We start from the raw sequence: 16655 nt of genomic DNA, 5'->3' as shown, positions 1-16655 counted from the left end.
GTGATCATCAGTGTTACATCCTTCTGCTGCATAATTAGTAGGTTCAGAGTTGCTGAATTTGATACATATCAGTGCAAAATTGGGAACCCTGATCTGTGAAAATGGAAGCACAAGCTCTGCTTTCATTAACACTTCACCATTATTGCTGTTTTGACCAGACAGCATCTGGAGGGGAAAAAAAATCAACACCTAGTGATGCATATAATGCTTCCTGCAATAGCTTAACAGTAGGGGGTTTTGCCTCCAAGCTAGAGAGAAAAGGAAAAGAATTGCTTGCTATGAGCTGGAAAAGCAGCGCAGTTGGCTCTGGCAGTGAGGGGGTTGACTGACAGTCTGCAGTGCAGTGGAGTTAGCTGAGCTCCCTATATGGCTGTGGATTAGCTATATGCTAATACTGATAGGAGAGGAGCGATACAGAGCGCAGTGAGCTGACGGTGGAGGCGATCAGTCTCAGCAGAGCTGACTCCTCAAGAGCCATGGCTGAAGGGGGTGAAGGAGGGGAAGATGAAATACAGTTCCTACGAACTGTAAGTATCTGCTTTTTATAGGTCATGTAGTACATGATTTTGTGTCTCATGTCTATTTCTTTTCTGCTGTAGTAAAAATAAAGTGTTATTTCTGTGCTGGGCTTTGCCAAATGGGAGAACTGATTCAGTCGGTGGAAAAAATAAAGCAAGAATATGAGCTTTAATAGCATCAGGCAGTCTCGGTGTGTTCTTCCTTGAATTTGCTCAATAGCCAGTTTGGTATAAGGAGACCTATTTCCGCTGTAATCCCCTGTGTTTGAAGCGTCCTCGTCAACTTTGTACTTGGGTTTCTAAATGTAGCATGCCAAATATGTGACCTCTGAAACTTCTGTCTGGGTTAGATTTCACTGACATTAACAGAAGCTTTGCAAATAGGAGTGCCTTAAAACGATGAATAAACCTAGCAAGCCCTTGACGACCTCTTCTGATAAACATGCACACAGAAGCACACTTCTGTGTAAGGAATACCATCAGATGTTGAAGTCAGGACTCTGGAAATGTTTGGGGTCTTTACATAAAAGAAGCTTATCTTAAAAGGAGATAAGCATTTTTTTGGGAAGGGGTGTTAATTAGTGAAATAGCCTTCACTTAGTGTAGTTTTCTGTAGAGAGCCCTCACACCATTCTTTCCTAAAGCTTTACACAAATCTAGTATGACAACTAATCTGGACTTTTAGGCAAGTAGTGTACATGCATTAATTTTTGGGAAGAGTATAAGATCCTTTTCATGTGTCATCTTGTGTCTCATTATTTTTACCCTGCATGACTAAGATTGTGTTGTTGTGTAACTAGCATGAAAAAACTGCTATTAATAAGTGTATTCCCTTTCCATACTATCTTTTCATTTGTCACAAATAATGTTCTAGAAACAGTCTCCTCTAGAGTTGATTGAACTTTAAAGGATAAGTTACTAAAATAAAACATGCTAAGTTCCCAAAGTAAGAAATTACAAGGTTGATTTGTGGGAGGCTGGGATAATTTATGTATGTGAGATAAAGGTTGGAGAGTGGTGATGGCTCCTGCTGTTTAGGTGTGATGAAGTGTCATTAGCACTTTTTAAGCCTCGGAGAATTTCATGGAGGGGGTGGGGAATGGATAATCACAAAGAAGAATGTTTTCCAACATCCCTCCCCTCCACTGCACTTTCTAGACATACCTGTATTACATAGTTTAACAGATAACTCAGCCTTTAGAAGAAGGTGCTTTAATCCAAGACAGGAGCTTTAAATGAATATCCTTCATCCTTTCACGTTCCAAGTTGTTGCCTTGACTGGACACTCATCCTCAGTGATGAAGTCAGAAGCTTTGCCTTTTCATAGGTAGCCTGCGTGTGCTACATGAGATGGCAGTTTCTGCTGCTGTGACCCACTCTTGTGCTAGAATAACTATTGCACTTCTTTCAAATGGTTAAAATAAAGTGCTAAGTAGAGGTGTGGGTTAAAATGGAAATAGTAAAAGTGAGGCTATGCAGAAGTGTTTCTTCTACTTAGTGTTAAGAAATCTTTTACAGAGAAAAAAAATGGACTAGATTTCTGCCTTAGAAGTCCCAGCTACTTCTTTCTCTCAACGATCATATCAGTTACTGCTGTCTCCTCTTCATTATAAATAACTTCCTTCACATTCGTGGGGAATGGATGAATTGTTGTTTCTTAATATACTGAGAAAGGAACCATTTCTGGTTCCTGAGGTACTGAGTGCTACAGTGAGGTACACCTTCAGTACTGATTTCTTACAGCTTTTATTGTTGCCTAAACACTGTACATACAAACATAAACTACAGCAGTCCTTTAGAACTCTTCCAGTGAAATTGTTGATCAATTAGAATCTTCTCCAGATCAAAATGTTTTCTGGGAATTTGGATTGCTAGTGAATGTTTCCCAGGCTTGTGCAGCTGAATCTTCCTTTGAAAATGTTGATCTCGATTTTCTTATTTTTGAGTCTTTAGAGAGAAGTGGTCTAGGGTGTTTTAGGCTCTCAGAGATAGCTCTTTCTTGGTTAGGTATAAAATAAGATTAGATATTTTTTAATTCAAAGATATCATACAGTATTTTTTGAAAGAGTAAGAGAATCAACCCTTGAAAGTCCACTAAAATTAATGTTTGCTATCTTAAAGAGAAATTTCCATTTGTCCTCCATTTTTCATTGGTTATGATTTTTTTACCCTTCCAGATATAAGTCGTTGTATAGTTTTGTGCCTCACTTTTAGGTTCTCTGCTCCTATAGAAGGTTAAGAAGCTTGGAAATGAATGACAATGATGCCTGTATTTGTTTCTAGAGAGTAGCAAACTTGTGGGCACATGTATAACATATAATGGAAAGTTTTTAGTATCACTTTTTGTTTCAAGGTGTATTTGATTAGTTTGGCACCAATGGGAATGACAAAGACCTTAGCCAGTTCCAGAGAGGATAACAACACTATCATTGTCCTAGTAGTAGTAGTAGTAGTGTGTCTTCAGTACTCATTTCAAGTATGTCCCAATGCTTGTGTGAAGCCTTTATATGCAATGACAGCATTTCAAGGAAGGTGTTACCAATACAGTGTAATTTCCTTTCTGATTTTTCCCCTGACTTGTTCAGTATGAATATAAATTAAATATATAAACACACATAGTTTTTTCTTGCACTTAGTGTTTGGTCTTTGTTATGAAATCTTTGATGTTTTGTTTTTTGTAATAATGCTTGGAATTTTTTCTCTAGTTTTCTAGTTGGTGGCTTTTTTCTGGATTTCACTCTGGATATTCAGTGTATGTGTATGGAAGAGAGAAGCAGAGCACTTGTTGCATGTGTGTAACATACAATACTGCCATGCAATGTTTGTTTAGGTGATTTCCCCCTATTGTTTATTTGTTAGCCCTTCCTGAGGTATGAATATATGAGAAATCAGTGAAGCTGACATTATGCAGCATTAGGTGAGAACACATATGTTAACCTGTGTTGTTTTGAGATAATGCACTAAGGGATACAGAAGGAACCCTGTAGCCCTTGGCAATGTAGATGAGTGACTGTAAAGTATTCTCCTTCAAGACTTTCCTAGCTACTGGGACTTTACTACTATGATAAATAGACAAAGTCCTCTCCTCTTCCAAAATTATTCACAAGTTCTCACTGCGGCTGAATTTATCAAATATGAGGTGGTGTCTTGGATTAGAGACCTTATGTCTTTCTCCATCAGAAATACTTATATAGTCACTTGCTAACAGAGAGCATGGTTGGGGGTGAGAGGAAGTCCCACCCCTACCCTGTGCAGTATAAATGTCCTTGCAATGAAGCATATCAAAGTGGTTTGCCATCTTACGGTCCAAATTATGGTGGTAAATTAGTTAATAGGTCTATTGCTTTGTTATTTTTCTTGAAATTCATCATATTAATTTTAATAGAAATACTGGGGTTTTTTTGAGATAGTTCATTAGTCAAGAAAGTTTTGCTTTGTTTTCGAGATCTAAATAGTGTGTGTGTGTTGGCATGTGTGAGTATAGTGTGTGCATGCCTTTGTGCATGTCTCTGTGTATCCAGGATTATTTCCCCAGCTGGTTACAAGTCCTTCATTTTTTTGAGTGACAAAGGCTTTAGCAGCTGATTTTTCTCTGACTTCTGCTCTTTTAACAGCTTGTCTCAATGACCTAACTTTAAGTGTTCTGATAAACCTCTCAAATCATTATCTAAAAATTTACACATAGAAGTGGGAAATTGTTTTCTTCTATAGTCTGACTGTAGTTAAATAGCAAAGTACTGTTGTTACAAAGACCTAGAATAGAATATCTGTAATTTTTTTTTTCAGGATCTAGTCCACGTACATAGATTTACACAATGAGTGTACAGTTGTTTTTTTAGATTTTTTTTGATCATTTGTATATTAAATTGCTGCTCAGAAACAAGACAACTTAGTGACTTACACAGAGCTATACAGGTGGATACACTTTGCAATCTATATTGCTTGGAAACAAGCTCTTCTACTGTTGAGATGTTACATATGAGATGAGAAGTAATCTCAGTTTTACAATATGAACTGTCAGGTATAGTATGAATTAGATTTTCTTTTTTTCAATCATCTTCACTGTTACCAGATATAAATATAAAAAGTGATTATATCATCCTTTTTAAAAATTATTTTAGGAGTGGTACTGAACTATTTCGTTTACCCAGGATTAGTGTAGCATAAAACCAGTTCTTTAGGTGCATCTAATACATGTTGTTTTATCAAATCTGTGTCTCTAGTGGTGTATCCCTAGTGACATAACAAAGAATGTATGAAGTGGAAATATGAAAATAAATTGTCCTTAGTAATCCAACTTTACATCTAATAGTTATGGTACTAACTGCATGCTGACATTCTGTAGCACAGATCTCCATGGCTTGATTAAGTAGAGCACGAATATCTCCTATATAATGTTCACCAGATAAATACTTGCAAACAAATATATTGGACAAATGTCCAAATATCAGACAATAATGAAAGATATTTCTAGGGAGAAGTTTTTAGTGGTTGTTAATTTAAAACTGGGAAAATATGGAAATTTACCTCAGTGAGTTGTGTATGAAATTATAGAAAAGTGATATAGAATTTTCTGTATAGTAAAAGTCCTAAATTATAAGAAATACCTTTAGATCAAATCAGTGGAATTTTCCTGAAGCCCTTTTTAAGGGAGCTGGCACGGGTTCTGTGTGCTTCTTGAACAGTTCTGTGTGTTCCGTGGTATTGTTTTCAAATTAATTAGAACATTTTGTCTATTGTCACTGAAATGTACTGCAATTCATGATAGAGCAGTTGTCCAGTAGTCAGTAAATTCCTTCTAGGAAAAGGGTAAAAGTAAAGGAAGAATAATGTTATATAAAACTTGAATTGTTTCTGAGAGCTGGTGCATATTATGAGTTAAATACTTTTTAAATTAAATATTTCTGTGTCTGTGTATCTATTTATCTCTATTAAATCTCTCCCTTCTGATCCTATTGGCACAGTTTTAAACAATTGTATAATAGACAATATTTATAAGTCTTTTAAGAAGTATAACAAATTGTACAACAAACAAAACAAAAACTACACCATATCTCTTCCTCTCCATTTATAAAATGTCTTTCAAGCAGATTTCTTTTAGCTTCTTAAACAAGCTATCTGCAATTAATTTCAACCCCTTTTCAAGGCAGAATTTTTAGCAAATGCTCTACCATACTATAAAGACAACAGTCATGCCTTCAGACTGGATAGTGTGTCTTGTTTTCTACCTCTAAACATATTGGAGTAGTTGCTTGATATCTGTATCAGCCATTCAATTGATCTGTAATCATTTCTCTTTTAGAGTGACATAATCTAATATAAGTTTGTATTTTAGGCTCCTGGCATTGAATGATTCTTTGCACCATGTTTAGATGGAAAGGGAAACACTTTGGCAATTTGTTGTGTTTAATTTAATGAAAGTTGTTTGAGGTTTATTTAATGGTTGGAATTTTATAGCTGATGTTGATGAAAAAAGAGGTGATATAGCCATAACTGCATTATAATTTCATAGTACATCACATGATTTGTCTTGATATACTTCAGTCTTTCTCTGAGTTAGGATCCTGTTCCCAGCTTGTGGTGCAAACACAGAACGAGTGGAATGTTTCTGCTGTCAAAAGTTTACAACTAAAATAAGAGGAAAGATAACACAGGAAGGCAAAAAGAGAATATGAGAAGGCAGTGAAATGATGTCCAGCATGTTATAAGGTAGTAATTTCTGGCATTCCAGTTACAGATACAATTATGAAGTAGACGTACTAGTGTAATGAGTAAATTAAAGAAAAACTGTAATAAATATTCTGGAAAAAATGCATTTGCTGGGTGATGATTTGTTGAAACACTACATCAAGTAAAGGGGCCAGAAAGAAGTAAAGGCAAGTACAGTTTTTGCAGATACAACCGGTGGATAATGAGGACTCACATCATGATTGGTGAGAGGTGAAGGCTGATTTCTCTCTATTAGATGGGAGGTAGTTGAGGTAGTAACACACTTCCAAAGGTCCTGACATTACAGGCTGGTGTTGGAGGTGGCACATTGTTTGGTCTGTTCCCCTGATGTATTTATTACATTTTGTTTAGCATGGATCTATAGAATAGACTGTAATCCTATTTTTTTCTACAAGGGTGGAGAGCAGTAAAGTTCAGAGATGTGTTGTACAACAATATGTAATCATAGTATGTGTGTGTGTGTATGATATATGTATGTATATATCATATCATAATTATATATGGGATATATGTAATTATATGTAATGAGTTGCACTTTTGCAAGCTGCTTCGTATTGACCAGCCTACACCAGTTAAAATCAGAGTAACATTACACTACATGAACTCAGTATCATGCTTTTCTACTGTTTCTTTCTACAGAATAAATTTTAAAAATTCTATTTCAAAGAGAAATCGGTAAATATATTACCATATTATAAATGTAGTATATTCTTATAGAATAATTGTGAGATTGAGCATATGCATAGTAGATTTAATGTCTAGGATAGATATAACTAACTCCTTATTGATTTATTTTCCTTTTTTTTCCCCCAGTTTTATTTTTGAGGGTATTGGTGTTGATGAAGTTCTGCTGAAATAACATCAAATTTGTTACAGTCAGGCAAAACTCTTCAATTTTGCCTTAGAATGTTAGTGAGTGAAAAGCCTTTTGGTAGGATTTGTGACCATGCAATAATCCTAAAGTAATGCTCCAGACATATTCTTCCCTATTTTCCCCTAACCTCACTGGTGGCTGTTGTAGGGATTTATCCTCTGCTCATACTCTGCTTTTTGATGTTTGAATAAGAATTAGTATCTTCAGTAATAAACAGTGAGTTTGTTAGTGATGTTCCTACATTTTTATAGAATGCAGCAAGGGGGTTGTCTGATCTCTAATCCCATGCATGCTAACTGTGTATGATTCATATTGAAATCCAGCAGTGAATACTGCCTCTTCTCAGTTCCCATGGCAGTGCTGTGACCACACAGCCAAATGCTGCCAGGTGCATTAGCTACAGATTCCAAAAATTAAAACAGTTGCAGGCATGGAGGAGAAGAAAAATAAAGCTGGCATGCAGTTATTTTGAATATATTGAATTCAAACACAGGACACTAGTTAAAAGTCGTGTATTTCTTGACTTCATACATGACATGCATATTTTCCCAAGTGGCACATAATAATAGTGCAGCTATGCACAGACCTCTATAGACAATAAAATTATCATCTCAATTTAAGAAAACAATTGCTAACATATACACAATTTAAAAAATTCAGAAAGAAAACATGAGGTATTAATGTATGCCTCAGTGAATATTTTGGTTTATTTGCTCAATGTAGAAATTTTAAATTTATATTCTGCCTTTAATGTCATTAAAACATCACCAGACCATTCCTTCTGTCTGGTAGGATATAGTGGTTTTGGTGCTGGAAAATTTAAAATTATGTACCACATGTTACTTTAAAAGAATTTATGTTCTAATTTCAGAAGATGTTTTCCACCTAAATACTTACTGTGCTTGGGTAACTTTTGGAAACTTATTTACTGGAAATTACAGTAATGTTCTGAAGCACAATTGGCAAATACGTGACCCTCAGGGTGTGTCTAAAGTAGTTTAAGATTGGGAGTCATGCATGGGAGTCATAAAAGCCTACAGGAAAATGGATTTTTTTTTCCCTCCTGGATCTGCTTTGGCAGTGTCTCACTGCAGTATGATGCATACATACTTGTCAACCATTGCACACCTGCTGTCAGTCAACTCTCAATCTCAACAGATGTGGTTCAGCTGTAAGTAGGATCTGATGGACAGTCTGTTGATCAGGTAACCTCCCTTTTCCAGTTCCCTCTTCTGCCACATCACATCTCTGATGAGGAGTGACAGTTACTGTCAGTAGAAGTAATGACAGAGACAACAGCAACATAGGTGAAAGATTCAATAGTAACATCAGGTTTGTTCCTTCTCCTGGGCTTTTATCCAAATAAGCAAGTGCAGTAAACTGAGTAGTCAGCACACGCCTGAACTGTTTTTAGTCCACAACAAACATCTCTGTCAATCTTGAGTATTTCAGACACTTCAGCACTCGACCATGTTCCTTAATACCTTGTACCAGAAAGCCAACATCCCTTGACCCAATTGCAACAATTTGAAATCTCTTCAATAACAATTTAATCTAGAAGCACTGCAACTTAAGTAAAATCCTTTCCAAATTACTTGTACAAAAAATAGAATTTCAACTTGGAAATCAAAACACCTGTTTAACAGGAGACAGAACTAATTTACAGCACTGAAGGTTTAATATGGTTTCAAACTGCATCAGCGGTACCATGTACGAATGGGAGTACAAGGCTCATCAAGCTTAGAATATATACTAGTACTAATGTCACAGATGATTCACTAGAATGCTCAAGGCCAAATGACTTCCACTTCTCAAGTTCATTGACTGCACTGCCCCATCTTTTTTGTATATGGAAAATTCCCAGAAGACCTATACACCTGATACACACTAAAGATACCTAATGTCAGTAGTTTGTAGAATTCAGAAGTTGTTTGGTAATATGTAGAAATATTGATACAGTTAGTTAACATTCTGGTGTTAAAAAATTACCTCCCCAGCTGTCAGTATTAAACTCCAAGTTAATAACATAACCTTCTTCTAAAGTGCATATCCATTTTTGTTGCACTTTTCAAAAGATTAAAATCAATAGACTTTATAGTTTGTTTTTGTTAGAAAGACCTGTTTTTATCTGCCAGGGATCTTCCCAAGCCAGCTTCTCTCAAGGTTGACCTTAGGCTTAAATAACATCATTGACGAAATAAGGGCCTGTTTATAAAGCTTAACTTGCCAATTAGAGTGGTAATATGACCTTTCTTATCCTTGCCAATATGAAGACCATTTAGAATCATAAATCATAGCATTCTAAAGGGTAAAATGCGTTCACCACAACATAAAAAATGGGGTGAGGGGCGGGGAAATTTGCAAGTAAAAAAAAGATGGACAAAAGATGACAGAAGTGATATTCTGTTATAGTCTGTGACATCAGTAGAATGTTTCCAGTGCTATTTAAAAAATTAATCATGTAAATGCATAGTTCTATCATGTGTTCATGCAATTTAACTATATCCTAATTAATTTACTACTTTTATCTTTCACATCTGTGTCTTTTTGTTTTTCTAAAACAAACCAGACAGAGACAGTAATAACAGAAGCCAATGATAACACAGGAGCTAATGGAAGATTATCCTGACCTCAGGCTACTTTCTGGCAACATCAGTTAACAATATCCAGTCCCATTATTTCTGTGCATGCCTTAGATCTCCAGCATCCATCGCTGTAGGGAAACACCCTATCATCTAGCTGTGTAATGTAGCCGTTTCAGAACCAGCTTCTGTGTATTCCATTTTCTCTTCCTGTCATTTCTAAAGCCAGGTGTTTTCACAGTAAACTGGAGCTTGTAGTTTTTACAGTAGAAGTTACTGAGCTCTTCGTCTCAAGTGCAGCTGCAGAGGACAGAGGCAAAGACACAGTTATTATTTTCTGGAAAGTAGGAATATTTTATGAACATGGCAGAAGCAGTGAGCTTTTAGCAGTGCTGAGTTAGACACATCATACCATGTCACCATCCAGGTGTAGTTTTCTTTGACTGAAGTGGCATCTCAAGAATAACTTTTATCTCCTTACATTCAATCAGACACTTATGTAGTTGGGGTTCTTGGCACACATGATCATTGTTTGTTTTTTTTGAAGTTAGTGGTTTGATTACAGGATAACTGCACATTGATCATGTAGGCATTTGGGGGGGTATGTAAGGTGAAGAGTTATGTTTGCAGAAATGCTACTTTTGCCTATGTTGGACAATGTGCTGCTGTCCTAAAATAGAGGCCTGAAGCAATGGCAGCACTTGCTTCTTCCCAAGTATTTCTTCTCCTGTTAAAATTTCAGCTATGCATATTCACTCTGGTTACTTTCTGTCTAATACATGCATAGTTAGTGTGGCTCTTGTGACTACTACTTGGATCACTGGCTGCAGATCCTGTCTTCAGCTATTTAAAAGTTAGTGTAATATTCATATGTAGAACTTGATAAAATGTTACAGCTATGCATACAAATCGGTCCTTGGTAGTTATATGTGATGAGAGTATACTGTTGCTAAGTAATAATTGGAAGGTAAATATGCTAAATGTGAAAGCCCGCAGATTCAAAAAGGGAGATCTACTGCATCTGCAGTTCAATAAAAAACAATCGAATTTAATTCTATGTTTATATAAAGATTTGGTTGTGAAACAATAATTCAGCATTAAACAAGTAGAACAACCACTCCTTATGTTACATTATGGCCCATCAGCAGAGATGGATATCTTCATGTGTGAAGTATCCCAGGGCTTCCTTGGAGGGGAGTTACAGAAGCTTGGTCATTTGTGTAAGGACAAAGAAACAACACCCAGCTTTGTAGCCAGAGGTAGCAGGAGTGCACACCCTCAGCACCTAGGTCATTACTTTGCACACTGTTGGCTTGCACCTGGATTGTCTGAGTCATCAGCATTCCAGTCTTTCACACTTGTGGAGTACCACCCTTATCTCAGGTTCCCTTTGGGAAAAGAGAAAAGAAAAGGTGGATACCAGAATTTTGTGTAACAAGGACAGGAAGAAACTAACAAAGCCAACTCAGTAATTGTGCTGAAATCAGCTCCAGCTGGGTTAAAGGTAATTCCAGCAGGTGGAAATTGCGACCACTGACTCACAGGCCACTGATCCAAGAAGCCCACTGACCCAAAAGAAGGGAAAGACTGAGCATGCAGACTAATCAGCATAAGAAGAGAGAGAATCATTAACCAATAAATGATAGACTAATATTTAATAAGAGAACTATGGAACTCATAGCCAATGAACACTAATTCCTTTATTTTCTAAAATATAATAATAGTAAAAAATTTTGATAGTTGGGGGCTTGACCTGTGGAATGCCACTGACCACGGAGGCTCATGCAACCCTGAAATAACTAATGTCTCTCTTAAGTGTGTAACTATTGTCTTGTTGGACACTGGGTAATGAATCCAATTTTTGTGGACAACAGAAGAATGAGTTTTAAAAGACTTAATTATTTAATGGGATAAGAAGGAAGCAACTAAGGTGCAATTATCCCACAGAGATGGATTTTTTTTTTTGATGAGAAGTTTAATGATATCATTGTCATCAAAAAAAGGAAGTATGGGGATAGACTTGACTAGGGAGACAAAGAATCTTTATATTCAGCAATTGTGAGTACACATTAGTAGCGAATATTCCCAGGGAGAGATTGGAAAGAGAGAGAGACTAATACACAGTTCATACATATTTCCCCTTTAGCTCTACCTGAGGGTATATAAAACAGAGTGAGAACAACTGTCCTCATGTCTCTTGTTTTTTGAGGTCATAAAAAAATCAAGGAATTATAAGAAATGGCAGACCTTTTATTCATTTTGACATGCATGGCTTGTCAAAACTGTAAGTCCTAGAAGGAATTTGCTTGTTTTTAATGGAAAATTGCAAATAGTTAGGGTTTTTTTCTGGAAAATAAAAACTTCAAAGTGGAATCTACGGTCAAAAATGGGCAAGGCCTCATATTCTTGAATATGTAAGGAATACAAAAAACAAATAAAGATACTTTGCTGAAAATGCTGAAATTCTTCTGTCATTATTCCTCAAAGTTCAATTTCATAGGTTCATTTTCAGACTTGTTGAGTCACTGAGACTGTCCAATCATTTTGTTTGCCTTATTTTTGCCACATTGTATCCATCTGAAGTATCTTTGCTTAGATTAATCTTGTATTTGCTTTCAGTTAACATGGAAACATTTATTTATGCATCACGGGAACAGAAAACTGGGAAGAACTTTTTGAGTCATTGAAGCCATTTTAAACTGAAGTTCAATTTTAAAGCTGATTATATGTTTTCCCCTGCTGCTTTTATCAAGGTACCAATCCACTGATGTAGTACTCCTCCTTCAGTTTTTCAGCTTAAATATATTTATATACTTTTATAATTTTATTTATATTATATATATATATTTATATATAAATATATACATTTTTCATGTGTGCCAACTTTAATTTATCAATATATCTAGAAAGAAGAATTCTATTTCCCTCTTCAGTTTGTCTTTTCTGGAATAAGTAAGTTGAGTTTGTTCAGCTTACTTTCATATGACTGGATGTTTGGTTTCCTTACAATTTTGTTATCTCTTGTTTATACTGCTGCTGCCTGACTCTCCTTTAAACATAGGTGACAACCACTTCTTGGACAGTGACATAGTAAGGTCCCGTTTCCTTGGCCAAGATTTGCAAGTCATATTGACATTTATTAAAGCAAGGTCGTATTGACATTTATTAAAGAATATAAATTCAACCTAGGCACCAACCTGAACAAAAAAGGCTATGTTTCTAAACCTTTTCTGAAGTCTGCAAAGTCTCTGACTGTGCTAGGAGATGAAATAGCCACAATCAATTCTCTAGCCTCGAGACAAAGTGTCCTATTGCTTATTACTTGGGAGTAGAGACTGATCCCCACACCAGCCTCCTTTCAAGGAGCTGTAGAGAGCAGTGAAGTTTCCCCCGAACCTCCTCTTCTCCAGGCTAAACAATCCCAACTCCCTCAGCTGCTCTTCTAGTCCTTTCACCATCTTTTTGGTTTTCTTTGGGCATGTTCCAGCACCTTAGGCTTTCTTGTAGTGAGAGGCTCAAAACCAAACAGTATTCTAGGTGCAATCTCACCAGCACGGAGTACAGGGGGACGATCCTGCTGGCCACGCTTTTTCTGATACAAGCCAAGGTGCCATTGGCTGTTTTGGCTATCTGAGCCCTCTGCTGGATCATGTTAAGACAGGTGTTCACCAACACCCCCAGGTACTTTTCCACCAGGCAACTTTCCAGCCACTCTTCTCCAAGCAGTTTGTTAACAGATGTGTTACCACCGAGTGACTTAGTTTATCTAAGTATCTTTAGTCACCCAGCTTTTTACTGTGTAAGGCACAGGACTTTATCAGAAGTGTGCCATGAGACAGAATCAGCTGGCAAAAGAGTCTTTAGTGCCAAGTCAGAAGGAAAAATTTAAGAATAGCATTGTAGTGGTATACACCAAAACTCCCTGAATCAGGTTTATAGTCTTAGCTGAATTTCTGTCACTGGGAGAACTGCCCTCGACTAGCAGAAATGGCATTCCTGACCATTGGGTGTTTATGAAGAACACAGTGTGGTAGCCCTAAGGTTAAATGACTTGTGCGCATGACATCCATGGTGAAAACTTATATTTAAGATAGAATAGGGAATCACTGACCATTAGGGTAGAACTAGAGCTAACTGCTGTACTACCCTTCTCCATGAATGTGTGTTAATTAACTTGCAGATTATGGAATAGTTTATGTTAAAAAAATTCTAGAAAACTTGACTCCGCCCTTATTACTATGGTTTTAGAGCTGGCAAATTCTCTTTTCTTGGACTATGCATTAATTAGGTCTGAGACAAAATGCAAACACATTCACTAAAGACAGTGTTTTGCCCAGCTACTGAGAGGTAATTTTTATAGCTACAATGCTCTCAGGCATGGAATACCTTTTATATTACCAAATTCAAAAGTAGAAATACAAAGAAGGGGAAAGATTGAAGTCAGCATTCTTTTGTCTTGTGTTTTTGTTGTCTGGCTGTTGTCATTTTGGTTTGGTTTTTTTTTTTACATTTATAGTTAAACCAAGCCCCTCACTTCACTTACAACCATTATTGATAATAAGGAATTAGATTAATATGGTGAAGTCTTGCATTGCCTAAGAAACTTATCTGCAGTTCTCAGGCAAAAATTTCTAAATTAAAAAGGCTACAGCTGAAATATTCAGTAAAAGCCTGTAAAAATCCCTCCCTCAATCTTCCACTTGCAGGTAGAATTTAAGTGACCTAATAAAGCCTGAAAGTGGTGCAGTGTCATTTATTTGTCTGCCTGTGTGCTTCCAACAAGTGTTTCAAAATGCTGTAATTTTTTTCTGTGGGAGTCTTAGCTCCATGGTAACCATATCCAGTTTAACTCTTAAGGAATCTTGTCACTGTAGAGAAATCTTCTTATCTAATGATTAAATCTACTGCAGTCTCCTTCTAACAGTCTGCCTTTCCTTCCTAACTTCCCCTAAGCAAGGTTTTGTTAAGTGTGAATGCAGCTGATCCTCTGCTGTAGGATATCATCACTTCAGAATAATTCTTCATGTTTTCTTCCTGAACAAGCAGAGAAATACAGGGTAAGGACAAAGGAATACTAAGATAATGAGTCAGACTGTAGTCTAACAATTTGCAGGAACAGTACTATTGCCACCTTTGAAGTTCAGGACATGGGAAAAAAAATATGATGAGTATGGAAATATTCTTGCATGAAATGATGCTGAAATAACAGTGACCTTTAGAAAAGAAACAGTACTATGACAGAGTTGCTCTGTAAGTTACATAGAAGTGCCTTGCATTCTGTTTCATATAATAAGATAAATTTTAAAGGTGAAAGGTGACAAATTCTAAAAAATTATAATGAAGTAAAAGTCTCATGTTCAGAAAGAATAAATACAATAGGGAATATTAATTTTCTAATGAGAAATGTACACAGATTTTGCAAGGAGTTCTGCCCCCCACCCTAGTACAAGAGATATAAAGTAACCTCTGTACATTTGAAGATTTAGGGGGAAGTTTCCAGAACAGTATTTTAGGATAACTGACTTAATCAGATTTGCGTGGTAATTTGTGGAGTGTATAAGGAGGGAAAAGGTTGTATGTGAATATTTACTACTTTCCCCAAAGCAACAGCATTCATTTTAAATCACAGTGACATAGCAGAAGCTAGACCACTGATTTTTCTTCTGAAATTATTTTATCCAAAGATATAATGATATATATTTTTGTGGATTTCAGCCATTTGCAGTCAGCTGTCCATGTATAACCAGGGGGAGAAAGTTTTGCCTCATCTTGAAGTCTGATGTCTGGTGCATACTAAATGTATATTTTGCTGTTTTTCTTTCTATATACCTGTTCTCTCTTAAGCGGAAATCAGGTGTCGGCATTCTACAAGGACATTAAATTTATCTCATATTGGTTCTTCTGGCTACAGTTCCATTTTACTGTCATTGTACTATTGCTTAGTCATTATAATGAAGCCATGCTGAAATCCTGGTGACTTGCCCGAGACCTTCACATTGTTCTGTGCTGAAATGAATCTCTGTGCTACTATTTCCATAGGGGACACAATAGATGAAAAATTTTTTTTGTAGTTGTTATTCAGAATTAGTTTTTTCTACTTAGTCAAAAACATAGCTATAAAACACAAGTATAGCTTGAAAACTGTACATATTTTCTTATAGCTGAAATTGTTTTGTTATTTGCTTACATCACCAGAGCCTTTAATGGTACTATATGTAGTACTCTGGATACATAATTTTTAATATATGTCTCACTTCTATATACCTGGATCTTACTAAAACCAAAAGCTATTTCTTTGAATTATTGGTTGTCTTTGTCTCATGTTGCTTATAAAATATTCAGAGAGATGAATCCCCCTCCTAGTCGAAACTCTTAAGTTATGAAAACACGAGATTCAATGCCCCCAGAATGGTTGTACCAACCATCTTGTTAGCAAAGTCAATTCCTACCAGACAAACTGAATGAACTGTTGAGCAGAATAGGAGTCTCCACTCACTTCTTTTTGTCAGGAATAGCACATTTGAGGGAAGTGGTTGTAGTCCTAGTATTTTTTATATATACATACATACATATATATATATATACGCACACACATATATGTTTAACACAACATGTAAATGCAGGGACCTGGGAGTTTGGATTGACAGGAAGCTGAACATGAGCCAGCAGTGTGCCCAGGTGGCCAAGAAGGCCAATGGCATCCTGGTCTGTATCAGGAACAGCGTGGCCAACAGGACCAGGGAAGTGATTCTTCCCCTGTACTCAGGACTGGTGAGGCCACACCTGGAGTACTGTGTCCAGTTCTGGGCCCCTCAGTTCAGGAAGGATATTGAGGTGCTGGAGCAGGTCCAGAGAAGACCAACCAGGCTGGTGAAGGGACTTGAGCACAAGGCCTAAGAGGAGAGGCTGAGGGAGCTGGGGCTGTTCAACCTGGAGAAGAGGAGGCTCAGG

At 36.6% G+C, this 16655-nt stretch overlaps 1 protein-coding gene across 2 annotated transcripts in view; it reads left to right on the top strand.

Moving 5' to 3' along the window:
* The first annotated feature begins 407 nt into the window (after positions 1 to 407).
* RYR3 (ryanodine receptor 3) overlaps positions 408 to 16655 on the top strand; it is a 218916-nt gene continuing 202668 nt past the window's right edge. Inside the window, exon 1 of one of the 2 annotated variants that reach the window (XM_017829727.1) lies at positions 408 to 527. In XM_017829727.1, coding sequence (XP_017685216.1) covers positions 477 to 527 — 51 coding nt within the window. In that variant the 5' untranslated portion in view covers positions 408 to 476. The remainder of the gene's footprint in view (positions 528 to 16655) is intronic. The other variant, XM_017829728.1, reaches the window with a different exon arrangement.

Source organism: Lepidothrix coronata, unplaced genomic scaffold, assembly GCF_001604755.1.
Source record: "Lepidothrix coronata isolate B3197 unplaced genomic scaffold, Lepidothrix_coronata-1.0 Scaffold168, whole genome shotgun sequence".
Classification (NCBI taxonomy): Eukaryota; Metazoa; Chordata; class Aves; order Passeriformes; family Pipridae; genus Lepidothrix; species Lepidothrix coronata.
The sequence above is the reverse complement of the archived record's forward strand: the minus strand, read 5'-3'. Positions and strand labels throughout refer to the sequence as shown.